Source organism: Drosophila erecta, unplaced genomic scaffold, assembly GCF_003286155.1.
Source record: "Drosophila erecta strain 14021-0224.00,06,07 unplaced genomic scaffold, DereRS2 tig00000000-arrow-pilon, whole genome shotgun sequence".
NCBI lineage: Eukaryota > Metazoa > Arthropoda > Insecta > Diptera > Drosophilidae > Drosophila > Drosophila erecta.
Genome location: NW_020825194.1, coordinates 17,823,696 through 17,847,675, shown reverse-complemented (window position 1 = coordinate 17,847,675; position 23,980 = coordinate 17,823,696). Strand labels below are relative to the sequence as shown.

Below are 23,980 nucleotides of genomic sequence, written 5' to 3'. Positions count from 1 at the left end.
ATAGCGGAGACTCCAACCGCATGCAGAAATGTGCTAATTATGCCCGCCTGTCTGCGCACCACTGCGAATGGCCAGAGTCGTGTTGTATTTGTGGCGAAAAAAATTTGTGTCGATTGGATTGGGGCCCCGCCTTGTTAAAATTTACCCATTTCGAGCTGCTGGAGCATGATAAGCAGCCCAGCATGACGGAGAAGATTACGCTAGCCGACGCGCTGTCCAATGTGGAGGTGTTGGACGAGCTCTCCCTGCCGGACGAGCAGCCGTGCATCGAGGCGCAGCCCTGCTCGATTATCTACAAGGCAAACTTCGACACGAACTTCGAGGATCGCAATGGATTTGTCACTGGCATTGCCAAGTACATCGAGGAGGCTACCACCCATGCCAACTTGGTGAGTTAGCTCATCCGGCTTATCTGCATTATAGCATTACTCACAGTTGCCCGCTTCTCTCCCTGCCTCTCTCTCCCTCTCCGCCCGCAGAATGTGCTCCTGGATGAGGGGCAGAAGCACGCTGTAATGCTCTACACCTGGCGCTGCTGCTCGCGCGCCATCCCGCAGCCCAAGTCCAACGAGCAGCCCAATCGAGTGGAGATCTACGAGAAGACGGTGGAGGTGCTGGCCCCGGAGGTGAACAAGCTGCTCAACTTCATGTACTTCCAGCGCAAGGCCATCGAGGCCTTTTCCGGCGAGGTAAAGCGCTTGTGCCACGCCGAGAAGCGCAAGGACTTCGTGTCCGAAGCGTACCTGCTGACCCTGGGCAAGTTCATCAACATGTTCGCCGTCCTAGACGAATTGAAGAACATGAAGTCCAGCGTGAAGAACGATTACTCCACGTACAGGCGAGCTGCGCAGTTCCTCAAGGTGATGTCGGACTCGCACACCCTGCAGGAGTCGCAGAATCTATCCATGTTCCTGGCCACGCAGAACAAAATTCGCGACACGGTCAAGGACACGCTGGAGAAGATCGTTGGCTACGAGGATCTGCTCTCTGATGTGGTCAACATTTGCGTTCACATGTTCGAGACAAAGATGTACTTGACCCCCGAGGAGAAGCACATGCTGGTCAAGGTTATGGGCTTTGGCCTGTTCCTAATGGACAGCGACGCGTGCAATATCAACAAACTCGATCAAAAGAAGAAGATCCGCCTGGATCGCATCGATCGCATCTTTAAAAACCTGGAGGTGGTGCCTCTGTTCGGCGACATGCAGATTGCTCCCTTTAACTACATAAAGCGCAGCAAGCACTTCGATTCCAGCAAGTGGCCGCTGTCCAGTTCAAACGCCATCAGCCCACAGGCGGATTTAATGGTGCACCTGCCGCAGATACGGGAGGATCACGTCAAGTACATTTCGGAGCTGGCGCGGTACACAAACGAGGTGACCACCACCGTCAAGGAGAATCCCTCTGATGCCGAGAACCGGATTACGGCCGACCTGGCTCTGCGCGGCCTGCAGTTGCTGTCTGAGTGGACCAGTGTGGTCACTGAGCTGTACTCCTGGAAGCTACTGCATCCCACTGATCATCACCAGAACAAGGAGTGCCCCGTTGAGGCTGAGGAGTACGAGCGGGCCACGCGCTACAATTACACCTCGGAAGAGAAGTTCGCGCTCATCGAGGTGATTGCCATGATAAAGGGACTGCAGGTGCTGATGGCGCGCATTGAGACCGTGTTGTGCGAGGCTATACGGCGTAACATCTACTCCGAGCTGCAGGACTTTGTGCAGCTTTCGCTTCGTGAACCGCTGCGCAAGGCCGTAAAGAACAAGAAGGATCTTATCCGGAGCATAATCATGTCGGTGCGAGAGACGTCGGCGGACTGGCAGAAGGGCTATGAGCCCACCGACGATCCAGTGGCGAAGGGCAAAAAGGATCCCGACGGCGGTTTCCGCATCCAGGTGCCGCGTCTCAATGTGGGACCCTCTTCCACGCAGCTATACATGGTGCGCACCATGCTGGAGTCTTTGATCGCCGACAAAAGCGGTGGCAAGCGCACTTTGCGCAAGGACATCGATGGAAACTGCTTGCTTCAGATCGACACGTTCCACAAGACATCATTCTATTGGAGCTACCTGCTCAACTTCAGCGACACGCTTCAGAAGTGCTGCGATCTCTCGCAGTTGTGGTACCGCGAGTTCTACTTGGAGATGACTATGGGTCGTAAGGTTAACAAGTGCTTGGTGCGACATCAGCACAACGAGGAATGCAAGGATCTGATCACCATGGAGAAGCGAATTCAGTTTCCAATTGAGATGTCCATGCCCTGGATCCTTACCGACCACATTCTGCAAACAAAAGAGCCCTCAATGATGGAGTAAGTATCTGGCAAACAAATGATCTGATTTGCACTAACTATGTGCCTTTTACAGATTTGTCTTGTATCCCCTGGACTTGTACAACGACTCGGCGTACTACGCCCTCACTGTCTTCCGAAAGCAGTTCCTGTACGACGAAGTGGAGGCCGAAGTCAATCTGTGCTTCGACCAGTTTGTCTACAAGCTCAGCGAGCAGATTTTCGCACATTACAAGCAATTAGCGGGCAGCATCTTCCTGGACAAACGTTTCCGATTGGAGTGCGAGGTACTCGGTTTCAACTTCCAGTCGTATCCCCGCAATAATCGTTATGAGACCTTGTTAAAACAACGACATGTCCAACTCTTGGGTAAGCAAAACACCCATTGCCTATGAACTTTTGGTTAATTGTTTATTTTTTTTTAAGGCCGTTCTATTGACTTGAACAAATTGATCACACAACGCATAAATGCCAACATGCACAAGAGCATTGAGTTGGCCATCAGCCGCTTCGAAGGCAACGATATTACCGGCATTGTGGTAAGGGGAACCGGAACCGTGGAAATGGCCAGAATCAGTCCCTAACACGTTTGATTTCAGGAACTTGAAGGTCTACTGGAGGCAAATCGAATTTGCCACAAGTTGCTAAGCAAATACTTGGCTCTGGATAACTTTGACGGCATGGTCAAGGAGGCTAACCACAACGTACTGGCGCCTTACGGCAGAATAACACTGCACGTCTTTGTGGAATTGAACTACGACTTCCTGGTCAATTACTGTTATAATGCAGCCACAAATCGGTAAGTGTGCTTCCTATTTTCTATTGGCAAAAACACTTATTACTATTATCTCTTTCAGTTTTATTCGAACCAAAGTGAATCTTTCGTCGTCACAGGCTATACAACGTGAAAAGCCGCCACAAATGTCCCACTACTATCTGTGGGGTTCCAAGCAGCTGAATGCTGCCTATTCCACACAGTATGGTCAGTACACTGGCTTTGTCGGATCACCGCATTTCCATGCGATGTGCCGCCTGCTAGGCTATCAGGGCATAGCAGTCGTCATGGACATAATACTGAAGGACATTGTTAAGCCACTGATCCAGGGCTCTCTGCTGCAGTTCACCAAGACGCTGATGATTGCCATGCCCAAGTCGTGCAAACTACCCCGTTGCGAGTATGGTTCGCCTGGAGTGCTCAGTTACTATCAGGCCCATCTTACAGACATCGTGCAATATCCGGACGCGAAGACAGAGCTGTTCCAGTCTTTCCGGGAGTTTGGCAACAGCATTATCTTTTGCTTGCTTATCGAACAGGCGCTCTCGCAGGAGGAGGTGTGCGATCTACTGCACGCTGCCCTCTTCCAGAACATTTTCCCCAGACCTTTTTGCAAAGGTATGTAAAGGTGGACGCTTACATAAAGTAGTTCTTGTTACTAACCTACTTACTCCACCTTTCAGAAAATGAAAAACCGGAGGCTAAGCAAAAGCGTCTCGAAGCTCAGTTTGCCAATCTGCAGATAGTTTCAAACGTGGAAAAGATCGGCACTGCGAAGGTGAACCTTTAGAATATTTTATTAAGAAACTTTGTAACTCGACTTTACCAACAGCAAGCGATGATAGCACGAGAGGGAGATTTGTTGACTCGTGAGCGTCTCTGCTGCGGTCTCAGCATTTTCGAGGTTATTCTTAACCGCGTGAAGAGCTATTTGGACGATCCGGTGTGGTGTGGTCCTCCACCGGCCAACGGGATTATCCACGTGGACGAGTGCTCGGAGTTCCACCGCCTTTGGTCGGCACTGCAGTTCGTTTATTGCATTCCAGTAAGGGGCACGGAGTATACCATCGAGGAGCTCTTCGGCGAAGGTCTGAACTGGGCTGGCTGCGTCATGATTGTACTGCTGGGCCAGCAACGGCGTTTCGAGGCTTTGGACTTTTGTTACCACATTCTGCGGGTACAGCGCGTTGATGGCAAGGATGAGGACGTGAAGGGCATTGTAAGTTGCAACACTTTTGTCATAACTACCAAATATCGAACCCTAATTCGAATATATCTTTACAGCAATTGAAGCGAATGGTGGATCGGATTCGTCGGTTCCAAGTATTAAATTCACAAATCTTCTCCATTCTCAACAAATATCTAAAAGGCGGCGATGGCGAGGGCTCAAATGTGGAGCACGTGCGGTGTTTTCCACCGCCCCAGCATCCCTCGGTCATATCGTCCTCGTCGCACTACCAGGATCCCCAGAAGCTGCGGCAGAGCATAAACAATTGAGGTCCCCTGGAAAGGGATGCATTTAAGCTAATCGCATACAAATAGGTTATACTTAATCGCAGTTGCATTAGTCCCCAGCGAAGCAGCGACGTAGAAGCCGAAAAGCCAAGTTCTTGGCTATACTGCCTGAGTTTTGACAGTTCATTTAGTCAAAGTGGCGGTCTTGGTTCTATTTGAATTCGATTTTATTGAAAATCTCTTTTGGTATGTCGCATTCAATCTTACAGTACGTTAAATGTTTTATCCAAGCAATTATACATATATAGATGTAATTCGATTCAACTACTCGTACATTATCCCAAATACTCTATTCTAAGCTCCCTAAGATATTATGTTTTTGGCCTATGTATTCCTTCGCTACAAACAGATACATTTATGTTCTGCTTCCCGATTTGAGAATCAAATTAGCCAAAGAATTGATGACAGCACGGCGAAATAAAAACAAATTGGCTTTAAACACAATCAAAGTATTACAAAAAAGATGCCGCACAGTGTATGCAAAGAAGCCACGACAGCCAGCATTGAGACACATGCAATTAATACAATGAACATTATCGAATAAAATTTTCATACGTATTTCTAACAAACCCACACAATGGGACACATATTTTAAAAGACGACGAGGAAGTAGAGGTGTGCTTTGAGCAAGATTGAAAGGAAAGCATTACTTTTCAGAGGATTTCGTCAAAAGATAACATTATTTATTTCATGATAAGCTATAATACTATCTATCCGTACCACTAACTGGAATATTAATTGTCAATTTGGCAATTGGGAAGTGTATTTCGGAATGCGTTGTCTACCACAACTCAGCTAGCAGCTACGCCGTTGGTGGCCTTGGCTTTCTTTCGAGGATCGGTGTACGTGTAGAGAACTGTGACGTTGTCGGCATAGTTTCTCGGAAGATCGAAGTTCGCACTATCCGCACCCAGGTAGCAGGCTCCGTAGGCACTGCTCTTGGTGATGCGCACCAGCTTGAGGTTGAAGTCGATGCTTGTCTTTGAGAGTTCACTGATGAAGGCCTCCTGCAGCAGATCCCAACTGGACCACACCGATCCCACGCAGACTACGCTTAGGTCCCCGGACTTGACCAGATCCTGGTGCACATTGGGCAGCAGGGCAAGGATCATCCTGGCCAGGTGGACACCGGCCTCGCGAAACAAGCCGCGCGCCAGCTCGTCTCCACTTTCGGCGTTCTGCGACAGCTTCTTGCACAAATTGGCGAAGAAGGGCTTGTCGAACTTGGCGTAGCAGTGGGGCAGCATATCCAAGCGCGTCTCCAGACTGAAGTGTTCCTTGATCAAAGCCCAAGTCTTCTCCACGGGAGCCGCTGACTGTTCAAAGTTGTCCATGTGGTCGAACACCACCTTGACTGCGCGATACGAGATGTACCAGGCTGGAAAATAGAAGGGTTGGGGGTCAGTATGGTGATTGCAAAATGAAGCACAACAAAAGCGGCAATGAGTCAATGGCAATCAACGCTATCAGGCAATTCTAATCGGAGATGCAGCCGTTAATCTCAACATTGGGCCAGGCATTAGTAGAGCGTTAGTTGATAAGGCCCCCCGGTTTGTGCTCCCCACTTACCGCTTCCCTCGTCGCCGAGGAAGTTGCCCCAGCCGCCGCAATTGGACGTGGAGCCATCAGGGTTTCGCAGCAGGCAATTGGATCCAGTTCCTGAAATAAGAACCATTCCTCCGATGGATGAGGCGGTGTACATGCTGCCCATAGTGTCGCTGGACACCGCATAGCTCTGGGCCAGATCCGGAAACGTGGTGCGCAGCTCCTGCTCCAGCTCGCGATTGGTGGCCTCCTGTAAGGAGTGAGTGGTATTGATGTATGTGTGTAAAAAATTATTTAAAATATCTAATTTCTGCAAGTAGTTAATGAGTTGTAATCACTGACCTGCTCGCAGCCGCTGAGGCTCAATCCCAGACTGGTGAGGGGTGTGTCCCTGGGAATGCCTGCCTCCTCCTTCGCCCGCTCCACCATATCCGCGATGCGGCGGGCGCACTCCGGAATGCCGATGCCCCAGTGATTGGTGCCCAGGCCGCTGGTGGCGCCCACGGATTGGCCGCTCTCATCGCAGATGACCAGCCGGGAGTGGGTGGCTCCGCTGCAGGAGACAAAGCAGATGGTTTCTATTTCCGGGCTGTCTTCATCATTATACAATGGGTGTTGTACGTCCGTTGGGGCCGTGACCGCGGACAATACCGCTATTGAATGAAATTAAATTAACCGATCTGGTGACGGCTAATTGGAGTTGAAGAACCACGCAATTGACAAATTCATTTAGGGAAAACGTGTCACACGCACCAATTCTATTCGACAACCCATAGATCCCAATAAAACTGAGGCCATAAGTACACGGAGAAAAATTTATCGGCTTAGAGCTAATAGAAACGCAAGCATTTTTGTTAGCCAAGATTGTTATCGTATCTTATGTTATGTAGAATCTTAGAACTCAAGACTAAAACCCTTACACATTCCTATCGCAAATTAAAAACACGTATTTTAAAAATTGAAACATTATATTTTAAATTTGTTTCAGTGCTTTCAACAATTCAAAGAAATCCAATTGGAGAAGCATACAGACAGTTTACGTTCCTATAAAAGAAACTCATACGGGCTTGAAATTACCGTTATACTGCACACTGACAACCAGTGTCAGAAAAGACGTGACGTGACGTGAGGAAAGTGCACTGCTTAATACGCTCAATTGAGGAAATTATTTGATAGACCACGCAAAGTGGCCACAACAAAAGACGTTTGTTATTGCTGCTTAACTATTTTTAACTTTCTTTCAATTTACTTCGGTCATAAAAATATCTCGGTGGGCCAATTCAAAATAAGGATTGGAAGTTGCGTAGCGTACGTAACAGCGAGCGTAACGTTAACACATCAAACAATGAAGACTTCGATAAATAATCGAATGTTAACAGAATGTTAGCGGCTTTTACAATTTGTTATGTGCGGTTGTGCGGAATATAATTATCAAATTGTGCGCAAAAACATTAAATGTTTTCACTAAAAAGTGAATGAAAGTGATCCTCAACCCGCGACCGCTGGCGTGCCACAAAGAAGCACGCTAATTGATATGAAATTGCCGACGAATTCTCGACTTTGGCATCTGCTGCTGCTGCGCCGCCATAGGTCGCATGACGCAAAGGCGGCGGTGACTCCAAAACTCAGACCGGTTCCAACCAGTGCCCAGCTGGACGAACTGGAGCGGAATGTGGTTGTGCGCCATCACAAGAACAACATGCCACTGATCCGCTCTCTCATCCAGGAATTGGAGGCTGGAGACCAGCGCAAACTAAGTCAGCTCCAGGCGGAACTGGAACAGCTGCCCAATGCAACGCATCCGCGCCTGCAAGACTACGGCGAGGAGCCGCGGGAACTGGCGCAGTATGTCCACCGAGAGTTGCCACCACAGTCCACCCTGAAGGAGTTCTCGGAATTGGCCCGTGCTCTTAACCTATACCGCATGGATCACTTGGGGAACTACACGGGGCATAAAAGCTACTACTTGACCGGCCAACTGGCTACTTTGGAGCAGGCCATCATACAATATGCACTTCAGGCGGTCACCGACCACGGTTTCAAACTGATCTCCGTACCCGACATACTGCCCAAGGAGGTGATCGAATCTTGTGGCATGCGCACCGAGGGTGAACGCACTCAGGTCTACAAACTGGACACCGGCGAGTGCCTATCGGGCACTTCGGAAATGGCACTGGCAGGATTTTTTGCGAATAAATTACTGTCGGAGGAGCAGCTGCCCCTGAAAGTGACCGCCGTGAGTCGATGCTATCGGGCTGAAACATCGGGATTGCAGGAGGAGAAAGGCATTTATCGTGTGCATCAGTTCAACAAGGTGGAAATGTTTGCCATCTGCACTGAAGAGCAGTCGGAGGCCGAGCTAGAGGAGTTTAAGAATATTGAGGTGGATCTGTTCCGGCGGCTGGGCCTCAACTTTCGGCTGCTGGACATGCCGCCTTGCGAGCTGGGCGCTCCGGCGTATCAGAAATACGACATCGAAGCCTGGATGCCAGGGCGCCAGATGTGGGGCGAGATCTCAAGTTGCAGCAACTGCACGGATTATCAAGCCAGGCGGCTGGGCATCAGATACCGCCGTTCCGTTGACGGTCAGATTCTCCATGCCCACACCATCAACGGAACTGCGACGGCTATTCCGCGTCTGCTGATTGCCCTGCTGGAATCCTATCAGCGGGAAGATGGCATCGAGATACCTGCCGTTCTGCGGCCATTCATGGACCACCAGGAGCTGATCACGCGAAACAAACGAATACCGGAGACGAAGCTGGTCAAATTCATCAAGGCCTAGGCTAAACACATTCTGTACCTTTGACTGTTATCATTAAACCATTGTGCTTATCAACAAAAGCTGGGGAATAGTTTGAAGTACTTCCCGTAGCTGATATCTGGCAGATCGGGGTATAACACCCTGCGCTTAATCACGTTCATTAATCATCGCGTTTGGCTATTGAATTGCAAATCGATTGGTGACCTTTCTACATACCCTTCGACTCCGCCAAAATATTTCATTGTTTTACAAAGCTGGGCCGAAGCGAATCCCAACTGGAATGTGGTTCAAAAGGCTGTTGATGTGGAGAAGGCGGTTCCTGCAAGAGAAAAAACGAGTGCCATTTAGCAATAAACAATTGCACGATTAACTTTAGCACGGCAGCGGGTTGTTAGCACTCGGATCAACCTTATCGCGTTTCATTAGCCCCAAAACATTTGTCAACCGCCCAGGTAAGAAAATACCGCTGACACAGGTGAAGTCAGCTCCCCAGACGAATAACTGAACCAATATCTGAACCTAGAACCAAAACAGACAGCACAGCAAGAGGTGCATGCGTTCGAAGAATGCAATTTTGGTTCAGCTATGGTGTATTTATAGAGGCGGATATATGCACATGTACATAAATGAAGTTTGACTTTCTTCATACCACTTCCGTTCTCAAGAGGTTTGCCTGTACCACCGCTCGTGCCTGCAGAAGTGAGAGCGCCAAGCGTGCGTGTTCCAAACTAGTTTATAACTCACTTTTGCTTACGTTAACATATATCTGGCAATTCACCCATAATATTATTGGAGCAGAGGTTGCTATTTTGATTTACTATACCACGCCTACACATCTAAACACTCATTAGATTTTGATTAGAAGTGGCACATATGTAACTACAATATTTGCGACGACCAACTCTTACCCAGCGGAGCTCAATCCGTCCACGTTCCGAACGCTTCGAACAACAAATGCGTTGTGTTTGGCTATATTTCTCATTTCAGGCTCAGCGACTCTTTGATATTTGTGTACCCGGTAATTGCACAATACATGGGTATATTGTGCTCGCAATTGTGTTTGTTGCCAGCTGAAGAAAACGCTTCCGCCCCTATATGTTTCTTATATGCAGTGGGTATTGCAACTAATTTGAAATGATGCTGCGAAGATTGCAAGAAAATTTTGAACTTGATGAAATGCACCCATCTCTATTTATAGATTTTGTTTCAAATTGTTCAAAAACATGGGGGGGGTATGTTTTTCACTGCCTTTATAGTTTTATATTCAGTCAAATCTATAACATTGACTATTTTCTCTTAGATTCAGATCACTTTCTTACTCAATCGATTTTGTTGTTGTTACATTTATATTCATAAATATTAACGTACTACTTTTGTGTGGTACACGGATTCATAAGCAGGTTACTAAGTAACGGGTAGCCAGTAGTCGATAAGGATTATATTCCCCTTTGTTGACGTTGCGAGTCAGCTGTGCCTCAGTGCTGGTAAACAAACAAAAGCATTTGCCATTTATCGTCCAATTGGCGCCAAGTTTGAAATGCACAGTTTTCAGTTTTTCATCTTTGTGTTTATTAAAACGTTACAATTTAATTCTATTACACTTTTGCTTATAAACGAAAGAAACAAATCATTGTCAATTGGTACATCATATTTTATACATCGTTTTCATTTTCAAACTTCTAGCAATCAACAAAACGCAAACACCAAGGTTACAACTTATTTATAAGAGCGTACAAATCATATAAAAAATCGGCAAAAAACATGGATATTGACAAGCGTAGATACGAAAATCAGTTGTGTCTCTCATTTGGGAGGGGCTCGAAAGTGACCAAACTCATTTCTTGCCTGTTCTTTATGTACAAAAATTAAATGTCCTAAATGTAGTCGAAGTTTGTCGTTGAATGTGCGCGAATGGATTTGTGGTGGGGTGGGGCGATCCCTATGAGTGAGCCAGTGGAGAGGGGTATTGCGGAAGTCCCTTTATTGAAAATTGTCAAGTTCTTATACGTGCCGGTGTTGTGCTGCTGCTGATGCTGCTCCTGTTGTTGTCCCATTTTATGGTAAATCCTAACTATCATTTCTCGGAAAGAGTAAAACACGGTAAAAGTCAAATGTTGAAAGAGTTTCGTGCATGAAGCGACCATTGCCTGGCCTCTACCATTTCTTCTTGTGCTCGTCCATAGAAACGCCGCCAGGGCCCAAAGACACGATCATGAGAAGGCCACCGATCACAGAGAGAGTCTGCAAATTAATAGGAAAATTTAACAAAATTCATACAAAAATATGATTAATTTCTAACCTGGAAAAAGTCGTATTTCAAGAAATCCCTGAGTGGCTTATAGGACGGAATGGTCCACCAGGCATTGTGGTATAGGTTCAGGACCGTGAGCAGAGCCACTAGAATCAGGGCGGACAGTTTCGTCTTGTATCCCAGCACGACCAGCACCATCAGAATGGAGCCGATGATGTCCTGGATAACTTGCCATACGCTTAGCTCAAAGCGGATCAAAGTGATGAACATAAAGGCCAGCAGGATGCGGCCAGCCAGCTGCATGAAGTTCTTGGGCTTGTTCTCGCCCATCGATGGCACGCCCGCGAACAGACTGCGACCCTCTATTCTAGCTTCCGCCAGGACGAGCAATAGGGCTCCGATGAGTGCAAAGTTTCGCAGCAAGAACTGGAAGTCCCACAGAATGGAGTATGCCACGGTCTGCAAACAGAGGATCGGGTTAACATAAAGGCTTCTTCCTCAGGCACACAAGGATGCAGACTCACCTGCAGCACCACAATGAAGAAGAGCAGTCCCACCGCTATGTCGACCTTGAATCTGGCCATCACCATGCCGCAGCCGCCCAGTTGGCCCAGCAGGTTGACAAGCACAAAGACGGTGGCCAGGAACTTGCCGCAGCCCCAGCTCATGTCCATGTACTCGCGCTGCTCGTTCCATTGGAAGTACATGCGCAGGCCGTCCTCAAAGAACGTGGCGATGAGGCACAAACGGGCCACCGTGGGCAGCACATTCTTGCCGCGCTTGATGACCTGCAAAAAAGAGCGTTCAATCGGTTATGGTTGTGTTAAGGGCCACCGGGACGGGTGCAGATATGGTGATAAGGGGGCTACTGACAAGGTGATAAGAGACTTAAATATACAATGCCGTTGAGCGTGGCTTGCGCGTAGTCGGTGGAAATCGCACGCTGGCTGTGACGTGTCTCTAAACGCTCTATCTTTCGATTGCTATCTGCCAGCTAACGGGTTTTGGCCCTGCTGTCTATGTAATTTAATACATGTATATATGTAAATCGCAAGCAAGTTCACCTGGCTTTCTAGCCCGACTATTACGGAACTCGACCTGGCCGTTGGCGTCCAGCTGTCCGCTCTTTCTTTTTCAACACTTTCACTTGCGGAGACAGCTCTCTCACACACACACATCCGCACACAGGTTGAACATAAGCAGCGAGAGAGAGTTTTCCTTGCGGCAGACGCAACAACTGGCAATTGCGGTACTGGAGTACAATGCTAACGCATCTGGGTTGCACCCAATTCTTATTGGAAGCCAATGCCCCAGCACGTAGCCCCCAAGTCAACGGATCGTGATTATATGCAGCCAAGACCCTCGAACTTTGCCGCGTTTGGGTGACGTTGGCAGTTTTCCGAGTCTGCAGCTGTCACGGCTTCCCCGCAAACCGCATTCGGGAAGCACCAGGAAGAAGCTCTCTGCGTTGGATATGGAGTCCTGGGAGACCTGATCGGCAGTTGAACCTAATATATATTACCTGTTCCGCCACATCCTCCGTTTTTGCTATGTACTCGTTGGGTATGCTCATGTTGGCTGCTTTGGACTGATCCGATCTCTCACTTTGGGGCAATCGTCTATGGAGACACTTTGGCAATTCGTTTCTGGCTTCCTGGGCGTCGCGTCGCTCTCCAAATTGTTGTTAAGTTACCAGAAAATCATGAATTAAAATGCAGGAACTTAAAAACACACACGCACGACAAAGTTGAGCCGTGATGGGGGCCTATCGTTATCTCTACGTTATCGATAGGCAATGGGCAACACATGGCCAATCGGTAATTGATAATTCGCTGTGAATGGGAAAGCAATCAAAAAACAAGCGTGCCCGTTCCCAATTTATTTGACAAGTTCAACGCTAACTGATTATTCTATCAATATGTCTGTTAAACCCAAGCGTCAGAAAGTGGAGAACGAAGGGGAGGAGCTCCAGCAAAAACAGAAGAAAAATAAAGCCAAAAAACAGCAGGACGCCGGCTACGGATCCGGAGAATTTTCCTTGGAATGGGATGTGGACAGCTACAAGACGGAATACGAAAGCGATGAGCACTGGGATCTTCGACGCAGCTTTATGCTGGCCCACAAGGATCGTTTTGAGGAGGACCGGCTGGTGTGCCTGGCCCAAACGTTCGTCAACATGGAGTTTATGGGCTGCAAGTATCCCAGCGCGACGATGTTGTTGGTGGCCGAGTTGTCAAAGGAAATTGCAGCGGATTTCCGTCAGAAACGGGAACAGCGCCTTAAGCGCACATTTGTCTCGGCATCTGATGCGGCGGAGCAGCGCGCCAAAGGTAGACGGAAAAACAATTAGTGGGCCAAGTGGCGGGAGGAGATTCTTTATATCACTAGTAACTATACGAGCCAGACACCACAGCCTAATGCCTAATTCCAACTACTAGGGCGCCGGGGTGCACCTGTTCCCTCGGCGGGTTCCTCAAAGGAAAGCTTGCACAAAGAACGTCAGTGTTTTGGCGGCGGAGATCCAGTCGATCTCTATCAGGATCTACGTTTCGGTCACCTCATTGTGTACTTGGCCGGGGGACGGAACTGCCTGCAAAACTCCTGCAATATTGCGAATGTCAAATACGAAGAGCGTGCCAGCCTAGATCAGGTAGTTAGCGATAATACGAAATACGCCGAATTATTAGTAAATAATGAAGTGATAGCGACAGGACAAGGTGAGACCCTGAAGGCGGCCAAAATGGCTGCCCATAAGCAGGCGTGTCTGGCGCTCCAGTCCCATTGCTATAGTATAAAGGTATGAAAGTCCTGAAATAATTGATGCCTTATCTAAGCCATTGCGACGTTCTACAGCTGAATGCATCGCGCGACACTATCAAGGTGGAGAAAAACAAGGACGGCGTCAATGTCAATGTCACCAAGGAGTCCGCCGACAATCAGTTAGATTCAAAATTGGACGCCAGCAACAAGGGATATCATATGATGCGGCTGATGGGCTGGACAGGTGGTGGCTTAGGGCGCCTGAAGCAAGGCCGTGAGGAGCCCGTATGGTAGGATTTCGGCTTTAAATTTATCGCCAAATGAAACTAAACCCGTATATATTTTCAGTTATCTGCTAAAGAACAATCGTAATGGCCTTGGATTGATAAATCCACAGAAAAACTTGGCTGATTACCGCAGGCTTATAGAAAACTATGTGGGGTCGGACGACATACGTGATATGCAGTTTGAGCCCACGTTTTCGAAGGAAGAAAGGACTATGCTCCACCAGTAAGCACATTCATTCTTAATCGTAATAAGTAAATGCTTATAATGTGGGCATTTCCCTTTACAGGATTGCCAGACAATTCGGCTTGCGTTCCACTAGCTATGGGAGTGGCGAGTCCCGGCGGCTGTTGATCACCAAGAAGATCAGCTATGGCCAAATTTTGACTGAGGTCCTGTTTCGACGCAACCCCAAGTTTTGTGAGCGTTACTTTGTGCACGTGCCCATGCAGAAGGCGCACTTGTTTCCCGGTCATGTGGCCGACCTAGAGTTAGAAAATGTATGCGAATAGGCAGGACGAACAATAGCTCAGCTCGTAGTACTCGTATAAAAGGATCTTCTTTATTCTTAGTTTTTATATAAAGGATGTAAAATACATGCAAAGTATTTCTAGCCGTGTATATTGTCTACGTTTCGTGCTGAATGTCGCGGGGAAAGAAGAAGCAAGGCTGCAAGTGCAGTCTCCTGTACGTGCGATTTTAATGCAATTAAAATTTAGCAATGAATAAATGTCCTCGTTGCAACTGCGATGCCACGGGGCAGAACCGTCTCGTCACCGACAGCTGTGGACACACCAAGTGTCGTCTCTGCTTGGTGGCGGATGTATCGGATTGCCTGGAATGTCGAGTTGCAGCCCAGGAAAGTGCCAAGATCCAGAAGGCGCAGGAAACGCAAGCAAGGACATCTGAGGATAAGCGAATTATTGTCACAGATAAGGGCTACCACTGTACAGTCTGTAACAAGGATTTCCGCAGCCGGACTCAGCAGTATTACCACCTCACCTGCGGCAACGATCTTCTCAAGAAGTTCAGCTGCATGGAGTGCGGACGCGTTAGTTGCACTGTGTACTTTTACTATGGGTATTGTTCTTGACTGCGATTTTTGTTTTCAGAGGTTTGCTACCAGTTCGCATTTAAAGTACCATCTCATGAGCCATGATAATCAATCGAAACACTCGTGCAGCGTTTGCCAGAAAAGTTTCAAGCAACCAATTGTTCTACAGCGCCACATGCTTACCCACAGCCAGGAGAAGCATTTGTGCCTGATCTGCCAGAAGGTTTTCCGCCGCAAGAGCTCTCTTAAAAGCCACCTGGCGATCCACAGCGATCTCGGTGTGCAATTCAAATGCGAGCTCTGCTCTAAGCATTTCCAGAACAAGGCCAATTTGAACCAGCATTTTCGGAAACATGACAAGAACTTTATTCGACACAAGTGCAAAGTATGCCAGAAGTCCTTTCTGCGACAAACCACGCTTCGGCTACACATGAAGCGCCACTCAAGTCGCGAACGTCAGTCTTGTTCTTTGTGCGGCAAGAGCTACAATGATCCGGATGCTCTGTCCCGGCATATAAGGCAACACAAGGCTACAGAACGCTACCGCTGTAACCAATGCGACATTACGGTTAACCGAAAGGACAACATGCTGCGACATCTGCGATCCATGCATCCTGGTTGTGCGTTTGACAGTACTGTGGAAATAGTTGTTCAGAGGTCCAGTGCTCAGGAGACCACGATGGCGGAAGAAAGACCATCTGAGACTGTGCGATACAACAGCGTGATCCAGAGTGTGGGCAACGTTGAGCCAGTAATGTTACCGAAAACTACGCCACTGCAATCTCAACTCTCCGATCTGCAGCTGGAGCAAGGGAAAGCTGCCCCAGAGCACCTGCCTCTGCCAGATGTAATGCCAGAGGAAAATGTCCAGCTGTATCGCAAGATCATCCTGGATCTGGACAACGAGGAATACTCTAGCGAACCTAGCCCCGATGCACAAGAACCCGCCTTGCAGCATCACCAGCCGCGTATCCCGGGACAAGGTAGCTCCAAATTTAGCGAGATGCACTGGCGCAAGAATTTCAAATATTGGTACCAAAAGGAAGAAAACACAAAGTGACGATATTATCTCTAATAAGTTGGCCCTTTTTCAAAAGGGTCCTCTAATTTATTAGAGATAAGTCAGGTGCTGCGAACCGAAGCGAGCTGCAGCAATCTTGTTGGCCGCTAGCCATATTTCCGCGTGCCGACGTCACTGCCAAGTTCACCGGCCATCGGAAGCAGCAAGACCGCTTAATTTGCAACGAACAGTATTCAATATGATGGACGAGCGATCGGAACTCGAGACTCTGCGTGAGATTTATTACCTAACTGATAATGCATCGGGCAACTGGCGTAAGTTGCTCGCCCTGGGCGATTGCCTGGACCAACAGCTCAAGCGCAAGCTGCTCTGGATATGGCCCACATCAGTGGACTTGGACTACTTTAATCAGCTGCTAGCAATGCACGACATCCAGCGAATTTTGAGCATAGGCTGCGGCAGTGGGCTTTTGGAATGGCTTATGACTGTGTCTGGAGGTCGGGAAGTCTCCATGTTTGGCTTGGAGGTCGACCGCAACTGGTGGCAGAGCAAGTACTCCGTCCGAAGTTTCATACCGCTTAACTATTTAGAGGATGCCAGCCAACTGGACGCGGATTTATTGGCCAAATGCTGCAGAGACGCCCATCCATGTGCCTTGCTCTTCTGCTACTTTAACAATCGCGGAGCATTCCTGGACTATCTGAAAGTGTTTCAAGGAAAGTGGCTTATATTAATTGGGCCACTGCCCGCCCTGGGAATCCACACAGATCCCAATCCTGCGCAGCCCCAACTGCCCATCGATCAGTGGATCTTAAGAGAACGCCTTAACTGGACTGACCACAACATTGTGGCGTTCTACGAAAAGATAGCCTCGTCTAGTCTGTAGTATCTCTATAATTGTAGTAATAAACCATTGCCTTACATCCTAATTAGTTCCTGTTCACTTCTATGTGAAACTTGCAGGCGGGTATGCTTTGCACTTCGGCCGTTACCGTGCTGTTGATGCCCAGATTGCTGAGAGCCCCTCGCACCAGTCCGCATGTGAAGGCCACGAACTTTGGCGCGTGCTCCAGCTGCTTGGTGCCCGGCGAAATGCGAGTCAGAAAGCGAAACGCCTTATCCTGCACAACGTACATTCCGTGGTTGTTCGTCCTCAAGTTGTCCACTTGCTTCTTATATATGAGCATCCAGAAGTCGGTGCATATAAACTTCATTGTCTCCAACTCGTCCTTAAAACGCGAAACTTCACGAGTGAGCCGCTCGATAAGGCGGTAGCCGGTGGTGAAGCCGATATACTCCAAAGTGGCCAAGTCGTGCTCCTAATAGACGAAACCAAATCAAAATCTGTTGTATGACTGGTTTTTTCACGTCTCACGGGTTCCTACCTTATTGCTATCCAGACAATAATTGACTATCTCCGCATGCAGGCAATCGAAAAGGATTTCTTCAGACATTTTCAGGGACTTAATTTTTCTTTGTGAGTTCAACAAATTTTTTATCGGATTTGTTTTGATCTAGATTTAGTCAGCTGTTGCACGCGTTAACGGGCGAATGTCTAGCCAGCTTTTAGCGGTGTTTTTTTAGCTACTATTATTTTTAAATAAGGGACATTTATTAAGGGTATATATCATTTTGTTGTATATATACTCTCAAATAATACACATTTATAGATTTCTTAAGAGTACTTTCAAATGATTTTAAGCCCATATGTATTTTGATGCATATTTTTAGCCGAACTGCACTTTTTTATATCGCTGATCTGGCATCGCTGTTTAGTGAGGGGGTGTTTGGCCAGAAACACAACAAAAAATGTATACAAAAGAACTCCGATTAAAATTCGCAAATTAAGTGAATTAAACTTGACTAAACGTTAATTAGTAAATAATCCAGGATGCTTGACCTCGTTCACAAAGCCACTCTACACAGCATGGTCTGTCAGGCAATCCTAGTGCTAATTTGTTTGCTCTGCTACGGATGCGGAGGCCTCACTGGGGCTAAGTTCGTCTTTGACGATACGGTGGCCATTGTCAAGAACCGAGATGTCAACACACTGCCCACCAACTGGACGGCGATCTTTACGCACGATTTCTGGGGTGCTTCCTTGCTCAGTTCCGATTCCCACAAATCGTTTCGGCCACTGACCACCCTGATGTTCCACTGCGAGTATGCCCTGCTGGGGCTGAGTGCCGCCCACATGAAGTTCCTAAACCTCCTGCTGCACTGCGTCAACACGCTGCTCATGTGGCGATTGATTCGCTCTCTCTATGTTCCGGAAGTCAGCACGGCGAGATGGGCCATCCTCTCCGCGGCACTATTTGCCGCCCATCCAATTCACACGGAGGCGGTTTCTGGTGTGGTGGGTAGGGCCGAGCTCATGTTCGGCATGATTCACTTGCTGTGTCTTCTGCTGACCGTGGCCAACACCGGGAGACTCGGTCCACAGACTGGCGGGCTGATCATGCTGCTAACCGCTGTAGGAATGCTATTCAAGGAGTCCGCAGTGACCATCCCCATGTCGTGTGTACTGTTGGATTACTTTCAAAACGGCTACTACCATCTGCGATTCAAGGATCAGTGGAGTCTTTTGCGTAACCGGATCAGCTACTTGTTCTACTTGCTGGGTACTTTGGGTCTTCTGACGGCTCGCCTTTGGTGGCAGGACTTCGAGACACCTACCTTTAAGGAAGTGGACAACCCCGTGGCACACAATGAGCATGTGCTGACCCGAGGGCTTTCCCAGCAGTATCTGCTGGTCATGAATATCTGGCTTATGCTGTGCCCCCACTGGCTATGCTATGACTGGGCTTTGGGTTGCGTCAAGCTGGTGACCAATATTTGGGATCTGAGGCTGCAGGGCGTGATCGGATTCTACTCCATCGTATTGGTGGCTCTGATGAACTTCCGTCGCCTGCCCGGAATGATGTTAGCTCTGGGCTTAATGATCATTCCGTTCCTGCCCGCGTCGGGAATCATTTGCGTAGGATTTGTAATTGCAGAACGAACGCTCTATGTACCCTCCATTGGTTTTTGCCTGCTGTCCATCTACGGATTTTTATATTGGTACGACTGCAGTACGGAGAACACCAATTGGCGCACTGCTCTAAGTATTTTTTTAATGCTCCTCTATACCGTAATGATGCTACGGACTCGACAGCGAGCTTCCGATTGGCTTAACGAGGAGCAGTTGTTCAAGTCTGCTCTACAGGTGTGTCCTGACAATGCAAAGGTACACTATAACATAGCCCGACTGGCCACTGATACGGGAAACAATACGAAAGCCTTTCAGCACTACCACAAGGCCATTGAATTGTATCCGAACTATGAGTCAGCCCTGATGAACCTTGGCAACCTGTATCGGGAGCATGGCCAACTATCAACTGCAGAGGAATACATTCGATTGGCGTTGCAGGCGTATCCTGCATTTCCAGCGGCCTGGATGAATCTCGGCATTGTGCAATCGGCTCAGGGAAAGTTCGACAAGGCATTGGCCAGTTATGAGAAGGCCCTGAAGTACAGGGCCAACTTTGCTGTCTGCTACTACAACATGGGAAATCTGTATCTGGAGCAAAAACGGTTCGCCGACGCACTCCATCATTGGCAGCACGCTGTGGCGCTAAATCCCCGCCAGCCGAAAGCCTGGGCTAACATTCTTACAATGCTGGACAATAAGGGGTTGCAGGACGACGCTCTGCGCATCTCAAATCAGGCTTTGCAACACCTACCCAACGATGCCAGTATCCTATTTATTCGAGCAAACGTTCTTGGCAAATTAAAACAATACCCAGAGGCGGAGGCGATCTATAAGCGTGTTGTTGAGCTGGAGCCCCACAACACTTTGTATCACACAAATCTCGGAGTTCTCTATCATCGCTGGGACAAGACGCAGGAGGCTATAGAGGCTTATCAGACTGCAATAAGCATTAGCGCGGCTAGGGCAACGACAGCCCGGGAGAATCTCAGCAAGCTCTTGAAACGCCTGGAGAGAGAGGCCCAGGTCACGCAGAGATAAGCTATTAATTCCCACCGCCAAATATGGATCCAACCAAATAATAAGAGGTATGGAGAATATTGCAATTTTTGAAATAAGAACTGTGTACTTTTCCTAGGCTGGAATAATCCAAAACGAAATATGAGGTTGTCGGTTCAATTTCTTGCCTCCGAATATTTCGAAAGTACTTATAAAATACATTAAAAATAGATAGTATAATTTAATGCAAATTCTGTGCAATATAGTATCTATATCATACATCCATATCCCATCAGCAAATTCTCACAATACCTTAATTTTATTTAGTATAAGTTAGGATAGTTTATTCATTTACTCGAGGGTATATACAATTAATGTTAAAACTAAATAATGATCGAACAATTACAAGACGACTTACATAAATTAACTAAACTCTAGAACTAAGGACTACATGAAACACTTCAAAGAATGGTGACAATTCTGGCACCATTGTATAATAATTCAATTCCATTAAAGTTTCATGATTTTAAAATAATAATACCGCAAATTACATAAGTTTATATATAACACATATAAACAGATCGGGCTGCTCGAACATGGAGAACGCTGAAAAACTTTGGCAGAATGCGAGACAACAGGTCGAACAAAAGAGAGATTAACGTGGAAATCAGTAAATATTCAAGATACATGCATGCGTCTATGTACTATATACGTAGGCGTAAAGGTATAACAAAGTCTTTGTGTTTGAGATACGGGTCTGTTGGGTTTTTCTGGGCGAGCAAGCAAGCAACGGCGGCTGGGAACTAAATCAAATAATAATGAGCAAATAACACAGCTAGCACAGCAACACGGTTATGGGGCGGAGACGATCTACAGCAGCACGAACTCTTCGCTTTCACTATCATCTTGCTCATTCTCATCGCCATGCTGCGGCGGCGCCAATTGTGCGCCCAGTTCCTGGGCCAGGGAAGCCACCTGTTTTATGAGCGGCTTGTATAGCGAATCGCTCATTTCGTCTCGCTCGTGATCCAAGCAACGACCGCGGGAAAATGTGAACAGTGGATAGTTCATCTCTGTTTGCTCGGTTTGATGGGATGATTGAGGCGTCGTATGATGGTTCCCAGCTGCTTTATCCACAGTTGCGCCAGAGGCGCAACGCATGGGATGCAAATACTGTAGTCAAGATATTTATTAGGAAATTGGGACACCAAATGCTTCGGTTTTGCTTACCAACTGAACGCTCTCCATAAAACTATCGAAATCACTCTTGGTGGCACAGTAAAATCCGATACAACAACTAGGATCCATTTTGCTGGCCTTTAGCTTCCGTGGTGACTTGCAGTGAAACGAGTGCAGGGAAAAGTTCTCCTGGTTTACATCGACCATCTCCTGGCAATAGTGCGGATCCAAGTGGATGAGCCTGTCCTCCTGGAAGCCGACAAAGTATAGCGAATGCTTTGGCTTTCCACCAATGATTCCCAGGCAGTGTTCTGTACTCAGCAGCAGCTTTAGACAATGGGCATACACAGGATTCAGTTTATCACTGCCCAAGCGCAGAGGTATCAGAACAATGACGGACTTCCAGTGCTGCTGTTGCTCCGTTTTAGGAGTTTCCGCCTGCGGCCGCTTCGCTTGTTGCCAAGGCACATGGGGTTTTGGCGCCGGTTCCGGAATGCTGCATTGATCCTCTATATCTTGCAAGTAAACTAAAACACCAACAACACGGTTATCAAAACACACACCTTATCAACTGAGCTAGTGAGTAATGAGCTTCGTGAACAAGGTTGCAGCAATTACTCATGGACATATCAATGTGTCATGCCAGTTATCTTATGAATCTTATATAAAGGGGTTTCCTTTCTGCTTGTACTTACTCGTGCAATCTTTGGCTACATAGACACTAATATTGTCAAAGTCTGCATTTTCCTGAGCTGCGTGCTCTAAAGCGTGTCTGTGGTGAAGTAGAGAGTTATTAGATTTAATAGAGATTTAACAATATGATAAAGATAAGTACTCACTTAAGCAAATAGGAAACAGAGGCCGGACCGTACCAATCACCAGGTTTTTTACCCAGATGCTCCCCAAGCCGCACCAGAGCGTGGATGGAAAAGGGACTGCTTTTTGAAGAACTGTCGCCAAACCACTTGACAATCTTCTTATGCATATTGTCCTCGTAAGTTGAGTGCAACTGAGACTCAGAATCATAGCGCCAGCCTGAAGCAAGAAGGTTTTAAGGAAATTATATTTATTTGTGGGGGCTAATTTAACTTACTGCGCCCTAGGAAGTGACAGATGAGTCCTTGAGCTAAGAGCATCTGACCACTTCTTAGCATACATCCCCATCCGCAGTCAGAGGTGTAGTTGGAGCCATTCATTATTGGGAACTCTCGCCGGTAGGTCATCCAAATCCTACTATAAAAGTCACGACGAAAGCCTTCAATGCCCTCCTCCCAAGGCTGTTCGCCCACCTGGTTCTCCACTGCGTCCATGCCCAGTTCCTGGGGCACCACAATCTCATCGATCTGCTGGGGATTTAGAGCTGGATACAAGGAGGCTGACGTCGATGGGGCTTGAATGCTGTCGAACGCCGATGTGGCGTTATCGGGGGTGGTATCCGCCCCATTGGGCAGCTCGGTGATGGAACTTTCCATACTAACGGGCGGCGTAAAGCGTCTATGATAGCACCGTCCCAGCAGCCACACGGGCTGCTCCTTTGAGAAGCTGGTCTGCCTCATCTTGCCGCTCCAGCCATACTTCACATTGTGCCACATGGCCACGAGCTTGGACTCCATGCCCTTGGTGGGAGTACGGTTTGCCGACAGGTCACCAGGTTCCTCGCTGTGCTGCTCCACGTGACCGCAGCTCGGACCGCTGTTGCCGCTGCCGCTGCCGCCGTAGAGCTGACTAAAGGCGTTCATGAAACGTGATGACGTCGATATTTTGCGCTGCGGAGTCGCTGTCGCAGCGTTTTCCGTCTTGAGGTTCAGATTCGCAGAGGAAGTGCTTACGGGGGAGGGAGAGGGGGCGCGTGGAACGGCGAATACGGTACGATGAATCGTCTGTATGGGGGCCGCCTGCTCCTCCTCGATGGCGCCGTCCTCCACCAGCGGCAAGGATAGCGGATCCGCATCCTGGCCGCATATCCGGCTACCCTCCACAATGTTGCCCTCGCCGGCAGCTTCGAAGAGCATCAGTTTTTCGTCGGTCAACTTGGAAAGGAGGCCGTCATAGTTCATCTGCTTGGTGGTCGTGGTCGTGGACGAGGACATGAAAATAGAGGCGGAAGTGGTAGATGAGCTACTATGACGCTTTGTCCGCAGCTTGCGGAACTTAAAGAACTGAGGCATGGTAATCTCGGTGCGAGCCCCTTGCTGGTCCTGGCTTAACTGACAACCGACCACCGATTGCGTGCTAATTACAAATGTTTACTCACCGTTTATTTGTTGACAAAATAAGATAAAGTAACTACACGAAATTTGTTTTTCTTATTCTTATTCGCGAGAAGTACAATTGCCAATTTCAGTGTTGCCAGACTGCAGATCTGCTCTATTATAAGTATGTTTGTAGGGTGTGTTCTTATTTATGCTAATCTAATAATGAGTTTAAAAAAATGAGGAATTTTGCTAATAGAATGTTTGTAATTTAACTGTTTTGATCAAATTTATATCCCAAGTTGTAAATAATATTTGAATGAACAATATGAAGCAAGTCTGTTTATGCTTAATGCCGGTTGAGAGACATTTAACATTTTGC

At 47.8% G+C, this 23,980-nt stretch overlaps 10 protein-coding genes across 11 annotated transcripts; 6 read left to right on the top strand and 4 right to left on the bottom strand.

Annotated features, from left to right (window-relative positions):
* Window positions 1–24: 24 nt before the first annotated feature.
* LOC6553035 (cytoplasmic FMR1-interacting protein) lies at window positions 25–5,153 on the top strand. Its single transcript, XM_001980004.3, has 9 exons — window positions 25–389; window positions 480–2,311; window positions 2,367–2,659; window positions 2,717–2,829; window positions 2,890–3,089; window positions 3,148–3,683; window positions 3,749–3,843; window positions 3,898–4,284; window positions 4,350–5,153. The coding sequence occupies exons 1-9, from the start codon at window positions 183–185 to the stop codon at window positions 4,560–4,562; spliced, it is 3,876 nt and encodes a 1,291-aa protein (XP_001980040.3). The 5' UTR covers window positions 25–182; the 3' UTR covers window positions 4,563–5,153.
* A 77-nt stretch (window positions 5,154–5,230) lies between these two features.
* Window positions 5,231–10,354, bottom strand: LOC6553036 (N-acetyl-D-glucosamine kinase). Of its 2 annotated transcripts, XM_001980005.3 has the most exons (5): window positions 9,798–10,350; window positions 9,106–9,208; window positions 6,468–6,678; window positions 6,150–6,375; window positions 5,231–5,958 (listed from the first exon to the last, which is right to left on the bottom strand). In XM_001980005.3, exons 2-5 carry the CDS (start codon window positions 9,129–9,131, stop codon window positions 5,372–5,374), a joined length of 1,050 nt encoding a protein of 349 aa, XP_001980041.1. In that variant the 5' UTR covers window positions 9,132–9,208; window positions 9,798–10,350; the 3' UTR covers window positions 5,231–5,371. The 2 variants fall into 2 exon arrangements, with proteins under 2 accessions (XP_001980041.1, XP_026833994.1); XM_026978193.1 differs by lacking the exon at window positions 9,106–9,208 and having other exon boundaries at window positions 9,798–10,354.
* LOC6553037 (serine--tRNA ligase, chloroplastic/mitochondrial) lies at window positions 7,133–10,023 on the top strand. Its single transcript, XM_001980006.3, has one exon. The coding sequence runs from the start codon at window positions 7,660–7,662 to the stop codon at window positions 8,908–8,910; it is 1,251 nt and encodes a 416-aa protein (XP_001980042.1). The 5' UTR covers window positions 7,133–7,659; the 3' UTR covers window positions 8,911–10,023.
* Window positions 10,355–10,522: 168 nt separating the features above from the next.
* LOC6553038 (surfeit locus protein 4 homolog) lies at window positions 10,523–12,956 on the bottom strand. Its single transcript, XM_001980007.3, has 4 exons — window positions 12,663–12,956; window positions 11,665–11,928; window positions 11,189–11,599; window positions 10,523–11,130 (listed from the first exon to the last, which is right to left on the bottom strand). Exons 1-4 carry the CDS (start codon window positions 12,711–12,713, stop codon window positions 11,044–11,046), a joined length of 813 nt encoding a protein of 270 aa, XP_001980043.1. The 5' UTR covers window positions 12,714–12,956; the 3' UTR covers window positions 10,523–11,043.
* Window positions 12,957–13,040: 84 nt separating this feature from the next.
* Window positions 13,041–14,800, top strand: LOC6553039 (NF-kappa-B-repressing factor). The gene is made up of 5 exons (XM_001980008.3): window positions 13,041–13,470; window positions 13,579–13,937; window positions 13,994–14,190; window positions 14,249–14,410; window positions 14,475–14,800. The coding sequence occupies exons 1-5, from the start codon at window positions 13,059–13,061 to the stop codon at window positions 14,695–14,697; spliced, it is 1,353 nt and encodes a 450-aa protein (XP_001980044.1). The 5' UTR covers window positions 13,041–13,058; the 3' UTR covers window positions 14,698–14,800.
* A 24-nt stretch (window positions 14,801–14,824) lies between these two features.
* On the top strand, window positions 14,825–17,187 carry LOC6553040 (gastrula zinc finger protein XlCGF57.1). Its single transcript, XM_001980009.3, has 2 exons — window positions 14,825–15,236; window positions 15,298–17,187. The coding sequence occupies exons 1-2, from the start codon at window positions 14,907–14,909 to the stop codon at window positions 16,297–16,299; spliced, it is 1,332 nt and encodes a 443-aa protein (XP_001980045.2). The 5' UTR covers window positions 14,825–14,906; the 3' UTR covers window positions 16,300–17,187.
* Window positions 16,498–17,157, top strand: LOC26526137. The gene has a single exon (XM_015154961.2). The coding sequence runs from the start codon at window positions 16,499–16,501 to the stop codon at window positions 17,144–17,146; it is 648 nt and encodes a 215-aa protein (XP_015010447.1). The 5' UTR covers window position 16,498; the 3' UTR covers window positions 17,147–17,157.
* LOC6553041 (trafficking protein particle complex subunit 6b) lies at window positions 17,137–17,816 on the bottom strand. The gene is made up of 2 exons (XM_001980010.3): window positions 17,646–17,816; window positions 17,137–17,579 (listed from the first exon to the last, which is right to left on the bottom strand). Exons 1-2 carry the CDS (start codon window positions 17,712–17,714, stop codon window positions 17,190–17,192), a joined length of 459 nt encoding a protein of 152 aa, XP_001980046.1. The 5' UTR covers window positions 17,715–17,816; the 3' UTR covers window positions 17,137–17,189.
* A 203-nt stretch (window positions 17,817–18,019) lies between these two features.
* Window positions 18,020–20,773, top strand: LOC6553092 (transmembrane and TPR repeat-containing protein CG5038). The gene has a single exon (XM_001980011.3). The coding sequence runs from the start codon at window positions 18,152–18,154 to the stop codon at window positions 20,267–20,269; it is 2,118 nt and encodes a 705-aa protein (XP_001980047.1). The 5' UTR covers window positions 18,020–18,151; the 3' UTR covers window positions 20,270–20,773.
* LOC6553093 (cysteine protease ATG4C) lies at window positions 20,554–23,871 on the bottom strand. The gene is made up of 6 exons (XM_015154685.2): window positions 23,661–23,871; window positions 22,500–23,463; window positions 22,246–22,441; window positions 22,102–22,178; window positions 21,458–21,933; window positions 20,554–21,400 (listed from the first exon to the last, which is right to left on the bottom strand). The coding sequence occupies exons 2-6, from the start codon at window positions 23,461–23,463 to the stop codon at window positions 21,098–21,100; spliced, it is 2,016 nt and encodes a 671-aa protein (XP_015010171.1). The 5' UTR covers window positions 23,661–23,871; the 3' UTR covers window positions 20,554–21,097.
* Window positions 23,872–23,980: the final 109 nt, after the last annotated feature.

Excerpts from the sequence above, each read along its gene's own strand:
- LOC6553040 (XM_001980009.3), top strand. The coding sequence starts at position 14,907 with ATGAATAAATGTCCTCGTTGCAACTGCGATGCCACGGGGCAGAACCGT. Across the intron at positions 15,237-15,297 it reads GCTGCATGGAGTGCGGACGC|AGGTTTGCTACCAGTTCGCA; the intron begins GTTAGTTGCACT and ends TTTTGTTTTCAG.
- LOC6553037 (XM_001980006.3), top strand. The coding sequence starts at position 7,660 with ATGAAATTGCCGACGAATTCTCGACTTTGGCATCTGCTGCTGCTGCGC.
- LOC6553036 (XM_026978193.1), bottom strand. The coding sequence starts at position 9,871 with ATGAGAAATATAGCCAAACACAACGCATTTGTTGTTCGAAGCGTTCGG. Across the intron at positions 6,679-9,797 it reads GACGGATTGAGCTCCGCTGG|CGGAGCCACCCACTCCCGGC; the intron begins GTAAGAGTTGGT and ends TGTCTCCTGCAG. Across the intron at positions 6,376-6,467 it reads GCCTCAGCGGCTGCGAGCAG|GAGGCCACCAATCGCGAGCT; the intron begins GTCAGTGATTAC and ends CACTCCTTACAG.
- LOC6553035 (XM_001980004.3), top strand. The coding sequence starts at position 183 with ATGACGGAGAAGATTACGCTAGCCGACGCGCTGTCCAATGTGGAGGTG. Across the intron at positions 390-479 it reads CTACCACCCATGCCAACTTG|AATGTGCTCCTGGATGAGGG; the intron begins GTGAGTTAGCTC and ends CTCCGCCCGCAG. Across the intron at positions 3,684-3,748 it reads CCCCAGACCTTTTTGCAAAG|AAAATGAAAAACCGGAGGCT; the intron begins GTATGTAAAGGT and ends TCCACCTTTCAG.
- LOC6553041 (XM_001980010.3), bottom strand. The coding sequence starts at position 17,714 with ATGTCTGAAGAAATCCTTTTCGATTGCCTGCATGCGGAGATAGTCAAT. Across the intron at positions 17,580-17,645 it reads ATTGTCTGGATAGCAATAAG|GAGCACGACTTGGCCACTTT; the intron begins GTAGGAACCCGT and ends TTCGTCTATTAG.
- LOC6553093 (XM_015154685.2), bottom strand. The coding sequence starts at position 23,463 with ATGAACTATGACGGCCTCCTTTCCAAGTTGACCGACGAAAAACTGATG. Across the intron at positions 22,442-22,499 it reads CTGTCACTTCCTAGGGCGCA|GCTGGCGCTATGATTCTGAG; the intron begins GTAAGTTAAATT and ends TTCTTGCTTCAG. Across the intron at positions 22,179-22,245 it reads TCTGTTTCCTATTTGCTTAA|ACACGCTTTAGAGCACGCAG; the intron begins GTGAGTACTTAT and ends ACTTCACCACAG.
- LOC6553039 (XM_001980008.3), top strand. The coding sequence starts at position 13,059 with ATGTCTGTTAAACCCAAGCGTCAGAAAGTGGAGAACGAAGGGGAGGAG. Across the intron at positions 13,471-13,578 it reads GGCGGAGCAGCGCGCCAAAG|GGCGCCGGGGTGCACCTGTT; the intron begins GTAGACGGAAAA and ends TCCAACTACTAG. Across the intron at positions 14,191-14,248 it reads GGCCGTGAGGAGCCCGTATG|TTATCTGCTAAAGAACAATC; the intron begins GTAGGATTTCGG and ends ATATATTTTCAG.
- LOC6553092 (XM_001980011.3), top strand. The coding sequence starts at position 18,152 with ATGCTTGACCTCGTTCACAAAGCCACTCTACACAGCATGGTCTGTCAG.
- LOC26526137 (XM_015154961.2), top strand. The coding sequence starts at position 16,499 with ATGATGGACGAGCGATCGGAACTCGAGACTCTGCGTGAGATTTATTAC.
- LOC6553038 (XM_001980007.3), bottom strand. The coding sequence starts at position 12,713 with ATGAGCATACCCAACGAGTACATAGCAAAAACGGAGGATGTGGCGGAA. Across the intron at positions 11,929-12,662 it reads CGGAGGATGTGGCGGAACAG|GTCATCAAGCGCGGCAAGAA; the intron begins GTAATATATATT and ends TCTTTTTTGCAG. Across the intron at positions 11,131-11,188 it reads TGAAATACGACTTTTTCCAG|ACTCTCTCTGTGATCGGTGG; the intron begins GTTAGAAATTAA and ends ATTAATTTGCAG.